The 6,668-nt window shown below is 45.8% G+C and overlaps 1 protein-coding gene across 2 annotated transcripts in view; it reads left to right on the top strand.

Annotated features, from left to right (window-relative positions):
• Window positions 1-211: 211 nt before the first annotated feature.
• Window positions 212-6,668, top strand: part of TAF1B (TATA-box binding protein associated factor, RNA polymerase I subunit B) — a 47,535-nt gene continuing 41,078 nt past the window's right edge. For both annotated transcript variants that reach the window (XM_066612077.1, XM_066612068.1), the window contains exons 1-3: window positions 212-266; window positions 4,539-4,637; window positions 5,233-5,320. In XM_066612077.1, the coding sequence (XP_066468174.1) occupies window positions 231-266; window positions 4,539-4,637; window positions 5,233-5,320 (223 nt within the window). In that variant the 5' untranslated portion in view covers window positions 212-230. The remainder of the gene's footprint in view (window positions 267-4,538; window positions 4,638-5,232; window positions 5,321-6,668) is intronic.

The following is a 6,668-nucleotide window of genomic DNA, read 5'->3' as shown; positions in this document are numbered from 1 at the left end:
AAGTGAGTAGGTACTTATTATTAGGCACTAATAAGTGCCTAATGGAGCCCTTCCACCAAGAAGCGCCTGAAAGGCTTTGCGCACTGCAGGATCTCCTTTGGCCAGGCAGAATCCTTCCCGGGCAGTCCTACTGGAAGCCTCGGAACCCCAGAGCCGGCGGACTCGTTTCCCAGCCGGCAGCTGTTGGCGGCAGCTCCTCGCTGCTCGGTTGCTAAGGCGCGTAGCTGGTGATGCGCAGCGGACGCGCGATGGACGCGGAAGAGACGGTGAGGCGGGCGCGTGCGGGGTGCGCGCAGTCCGTGCCCCTCCCCCGCTCCGGAAGGCTGGGAGGCAGCTTGGAAGGGGCTGCGGGCGTTCCAGAGCGCGGCTGGGCTTGGGGGCGGGGAGTGCCTGGCTTTGGGTGGCTGTGCAGAGAAGATGGGGGGGGGGGACTGAACAGGGCTGGGGAGATGGAGGGCTCCCCCTGACCTTCCAGCAGCCCTCCTAGGCGGGGGACCTCTGCTGCCTGATGCTGTGTAGCAGCTGAAGCCCTTTCTGCCCGGCATTGCAGGCCTGCAACATGTGGACACCTGGGGGCTGGGCAGAAAGGCGTTTTGACAGACCAGGCTTTTCTTTCCCCCACATGCTCAGCTGCGCTTCACCTGTTGAATGTTTTGCCAGCCAGCTATGCAACTGTTACAACAGCAGGAGTCGTTTTCGGATGGGGGAAAAATAGCTGTTTACGTTAAGAGTCCCTCTGGATCAGGCCATCTACTCCAGCCTCCTGTATCTCACAGCGACCCACCAAATGCCCCAGGGAGCACACCAGATAACCTCATCCTGGTGCCCTCCCTTGCATCTGGCATAGCCCATTTCTAAAATCAGGAGGTGACACATACACATCATGGCTTGTAACCCGAAATGGATTTTTCCTCCAGAAATTTTCCAATCCCCTTTTAAAGGCATCCAGGCCAGATGCCATCACCACATCCTGTGGCAAGGAGTTCCACAGACCAACCACACACTGAGTAAAGAAATATTTTCTCTTGTCTGTCCTAACCCTCCCAACACTCAAGTTTAGTGGATGTCTCCTGGTGGTGTGTGATAGCAGGGCATCCCGCTACAATGGAGGACACAGTACCTATACCTTTAACCAGTGGTTCTTGAACTTTTCCAGCCGGCGCCTCCCCTGATCCTTGTAGCCATTGGCCATGGCTCCCCATTACAACACCTCACCTCAGTTACCCCCAAAATGGGGGTGAAGGTGTTATACACTAGAAACAAAAAACAGCTGCCAGCACTCTGAGGCTGCAATCCTAACCACACTTACCTGAGAGTAAGCCCAATTGAACAAAATAGGACTTACTTCTGAGTAGACCTGGTTAGGATTGTGCCCTGAGTTTGTTAGCAGCAGACCTGGAGGGTTTTGGAAAGGGAGGGGGGAAGTGATGAATTTGCTGGGGGAGGGGAAGACTTTGTTTTGTGTGTATATGCTAATTGCAAACTGATGCAAACAGACCTAGAGACTTTGGCTGGAATCCTAACCCCACTTTCCTGGGAGTAAGTCCCATTGAACACAATAGGACTTACTTCTGAATAGACCTAGCTAGGCTTGTGCCTTTTGTCTTACAATAGTAGCCAACAGAGTACCCCCCCCCCCAAGGAGGCAGGAGGTAAAAGGGGAATGGCTAAAAAGGAATGGGTATTTCTATTCTTAATCAATTTTTGGAGACAAAGCCATCAAGAGTGACTTTTCTTTTTTGAAGAGGGAGGGAAAAGAGAAAGGTGAGGATCCTGGGTTAAGCTAACACAGACCCCCAAGCCTCTGTAGGTCTACTAAGAAGTAAGCCCCATTTGAGTCAATGGCACTTACTCCCAGGAAAGTGTGGAAAGGATTGCAGCCACACCCAGCAAGATTACAACTCACCCCAAAGTAGATAGGGGCTGCTCACACACACACACACCCAACATGCAGATACCACCCCTGTTCCCCCCAGGCAAGACGGAGGGATGCAGGCTGGGGCATTTGGACACTAAGAGCAGGCTGGGCTCCCCAAGTGGAGGACTTACTCTTTCCTCCCGCTTTGAAGCCTGCCAGGAGTGCACCCTGTGCTGATGAGATGTAGTACCTCCACACTCTGCTCTCCTCCAGCCTTGACCAATCCCAGAATGCCCAGGGTGAGGGGCACACCGGGAAATGTAATCCTTGGGACAAGGTCGTACATGGAGAGAGCTCCATGATGAGATGCAGCACCCCTGCCTGGCCAGCCTTCTCTCCCACCATGTTTCACAGCCTTCCCAGCCTCACGCTGCCCCACCCACCTGATTCACAGCTGCAGAAAAGCAGCAAGTCAGGAGGCAGCACATGCAGCTGAGCTGCCCAGGCCAGCCTAACCCAGCCTCTCTCCCTGAGATGACTGGTGACGCCCCTGGAGGCTAGCCACGCCTCACTAGGGAGGCTGGACGCACAGATTGAATACCTCAGCCTTTAACCATTGTATACAAGTGGGAATTTTGGCAGGTGCAACTCAGCATGGAAGAGTTTAAAAAACTGCACCTGCCAAAATTACTGCTTTTATAGAGTAGTTAAAGGTATAGGCACTGTGTCCTCCATTGTATGTGGTCACCCTGCGTGAGAGCGAAAAGAACACCCGCAATCTGCTTTATCCGTTCCTTGCGTAATTTTGTATTATTGTTATTATTAACAGTATTTATATACTGCTTTTCAACAAGAGTTCACAAAGCAGTTTACAGAGAAAAATCAAATATAACTAATGTCTCCCTGTCCCAAAAGGGCTCACAATCTAAAAGATGTAAAACACCAGCAGATAGACACGAGAAAAGACACTAAAGGGGTAAGGAGGGCCAGTTGCTCTCCCCCTGCTAAATAAAAGAGGAGCACCCACTTGAAAAAGTGCCTCTTACCCAGTTAGTAAGGGTTGTATGTCTCAATCATGTCCCCCCTCAGGCATCTTTTTTCTAAACTGAAAAGCCCTGAACACTATAGCCTTTTCTTATAAGGGAGGTGCCCCAGCCCAATAATCATTTTGGTCACTCTCTTTTGTACCTTTTGCATTTCCACTTTATCTCTTTTTGAGATGTGGTGACCGGAATTAGACTCAGAACGCCAGATGTAGCCTTGCCATCGATTTGTACAATGGCATTATAATATTAGTTGTTTTAGGGCTCTGTCCTAACCAACTTTCCAGCGCTGGAATAGCTGTACCAGTGGGACATGTGCTACATCCTGCAGTTGGAGGGCAGTTAAGGCCTTCTCAAGGTAGGGCAATGTTTGTTCCCTTATCTTGGAGTTGCATTGCCCTTATGTCAGTGCTGGAAAGTTGGGTTAGGATAGCACCGTTATTCTCAATACCTTTTCTAATGATCCCGAGCATGGAATTAGCCTTTTTTTTTTTTTTTTGCTGCAGACACACATTGGGTCAACACTTTCATCAAGCTGTCCACCAGCACCCCAAGTCTCTCTCCTGATTTGTCACAGACAACTCAGAATCCATTAGCCTATATGTGAAGTTTTGGTATTTTCCCCAAAGTGCATTTGGTTTTTTGCCCCAACGTCTTTGAGAGGGGTCATAGGAATGTGTGGCAATTCTTTCAAGGGTACTGCTTTAAATTTTCTGTTCCATCTTAGGGTTTCTAAACAATCAGGCAAAACAGCATATGCAGCATTTTATGTATGTCCAAAGAAAATGGGGCTAGATCAGTGCTTCTCACACATTAAGCACCGGGAGCCACTTTTTAGAATGAGAATCTGCCAGGACCCACCGGAAGTGACAGCAGGGAAATTTTTAACAATCCTAGGCTGCAATCCTACCCACACTTACCCAGGAGTCCCATTTACTATCATTGTTAAAAGAATATACATAGTAGCTTGTTAAAAGTACAGGCCTGTAACATTTCCCCAAATGCAGTTGCTTCCCATGGTAGCATCAAGTCTAATATATTAAAAATAAAATATTGAAATGAATGGGGACCCACCTGAAATTGACTTGCGACCCAGCTAGTGGGTCCCAACCCACAGTTTGAGAAACTCTGGGCTAGATCTTACAATAAGCAACAAAAAGTATTTAAGTGCTGAAGTCATATTATGACTCCAGTAGGATCAGTGGAGCTTAATCTCAAGTAAATACATAGGTTTGTTTAATTAAGTACAGACCTATGCAGCATTCCCTAAGGTACATGGGTAAGTAGCCACATTCCTTATAGCCAAGCTTCATGTAGTGTGGCATTCGGTATCCCAAAGGTTTGGCAATGTTGTTGCAATTTGTTGGATGCCACACAGCTGCTGGAGGAGTCCGTGCACCAGTGCAGACTCCTTGGAGGGAATTCTGGTCCTATGCACATTTATTTGGAAGTACATTCCAAATAATCAAGCATAGAATTAAGATGTGCTGTTAAAAAAACATACTATTTGATCCATCTGCTTTAGTTAAGCCAGATATTTTACTACAGCATGTTGTCTCAACTGTACTGAATTGTTTTATTTATTTATATACAAGATTTTACCATTTTGTACCTATCTGAAAAATTCTCCTTTTTAGAGAGACTACAATGAACCCTGTGTGCAGTGTTCTGATGTCAACTGGGGCCTTACAGAAGAAGGCAAATTTTACTGCAGATCTTGCCACAATGTTATAGAAGTAAGTAATAACCCTTACTGTCATCTCTTTCCCAACTCCACTTAGTTTTTAGTGGAAAAATTTACATCCAGTACTAAAGACGGTGTGGGACTGGTCTCTAGCATTGTGGCCCTGTGTATAAATAGGGATCCCGGATGTGCACCATCGTTGAAAGAAACATCCATTTACTTTGCTTGAAACCAGAAGAATATGAAGATACTGATGTAGATTCTTTTCCAATCATGAACCTGATCTGTATTGGTTCTACCCAGGGCTGACTCATCCACGAGGCCAACTGAAGTGGCTGCAAACTGGTGAAAAGTGTGCATCTCTTTTCACCTACTTGCCTCCACTGCTCCACCTCCTCCTTCCACTCCCTGGATTGAAAAAGGAAGAAGGTTTGGAGGGGATGAGAGTGCTGAACATTGAAGAGTTGGAGAAACAGAGGCTGGCACATCATCCGATTTGGCATGCTACCTCAGGAGGTCGAGGGCCAGCTGTGGTTCTACATGTAGAAGCCTGTTATACATGCTGAATACATGTATAATGTGACAGGAAGGACCTGGGTGACTTTTCTTTTTGGTTAACCTTTTATCTTTTAAAAACTGTCTTGCAGAGGACTAAAGAGGTCGTAACTGGAGAGGCTATTACAAATGCCAGGGCTCAGTCTATCTCTAGAGGATTAAAAAAGAAACGCAAATTGGGTAAGCTTTAAATTTTATCAGCCTGTTTCAAAAAATGGGGAATATTTATCTTTCCTACCCTAAGATTTTTTTAAAAAATTTTTATTTTCCAAAAACAACTACAAACAAAAACCACACAACACATAACACAAAAACCATCACTACACAAAAAAACAAAAACAAAGGGTGCAGGAAATCATACGTCACCATCATATATCACTAAAACTAATAAATCATTACATATCTTAATAAATTTCCTCTTCTAAATTTACCTCTCAATATCATTTTTCATCCATAATTCATATATCATATATCAACTATAATATATATGTAATACAATTATCTAAATGCCCTATCATATATTTCCCACCATAAGATTGTAGAGTACAACAGCCTGTGAAGGTCAACTTGCTTAGTATACTATTCCCATTAGTGGCCAGTTCTTTAATAGGAGTAAACTAGACTGTCTAGGGAGGCATAATATTAGACGCTAAGACTTTAATTACAAATGGAGTTTCTGGGCCTAATGGCTTCAGTGAAGTGCTTGAAAGTATGATGGCAAAAAAGTTCTAGAATTAAGAAGATATGTTCAGGTGGGACTTCGGTATCCCTGAGTGATCCGTTCTTGGACCCCTGCGGATACTGAAAACAGTGGATAAGCAAATCTGTGGCTTTTGGTTCCTTAAAATTTCAGAAGGGCTTTCTGAAGCCCACAGAGGCCATGCGCATCCACCTGCATCCTCTGTGGGCTTCAGAATGGCCCACAAGGCAAAAAAAAAAAAAAAAGTTACTTCTGGTTTTCCTGGGCCTCAAAATGCCTTTAAAAGCATAAAAATTTCACTTCCATTTTCCCAAGGGAAACCAGAAGTAGCTTTTTGTTTGTTTTTGTTCTGTTTTGTTTTGCCTTAAGGGCTATTGTGAAACCTGCAGAGGCTGTGGGCAGATGCACACGACGTCTGCAGGCTTCAGAAAGCCACCAGAGGTGACCAGAGTGCAGCTCCAGTCACCTTCAGTAGCTTCAGGTTGAATCAGATCTGCAAATGTAAAATCTGCAGATTACAGGTGCCACATGTAATACATTTCTGGGAGCCCTTACAGATTTCCTTTTCTTTTGGGTGTCAGCTGCCTCAGATCTTAATTCTCCTTTAGCTTCAGCTGTCCAACCTGAGGGTGATTCAGTAAGAATGTTCTAGAGTCATAAACTAGACAGATGAAGTTCTTATAAGAAAACACTTGTGAATAATTATTGAAAAGATGGGCAGCCCAACCCTGAGCTGCCTGGTCCACGGGGCTGCAGCAGCTCTGAAGATGGCTGCCACCGCATCCTGCATGCTCTAGGCAGCTGCCGGTGGCTCCTTGGGAGAAGGGG

The sequence above is a fragment of the Tiliqua scincoides genome, chromosome 1 (assembly GCF_035046505.1).
Source record: "Tiliqua scincoides isolate rTilSci1 chromosome 1, rTilSci1.hap2, whole genome shotgun sequence".
In the NCBI taxonomy this organism is placed as follows: domain Eukaryota; kingdom Metazoa; phylum Chordata; class Lepidosauria; order Squamata; family Scincidae; genus Tiliqua; species Tiliqua scincoides.
Note: the sequence above shows the minus strand (reverse complement) of the source record. Positions and strands in the feature narration are given on the sequence as shown.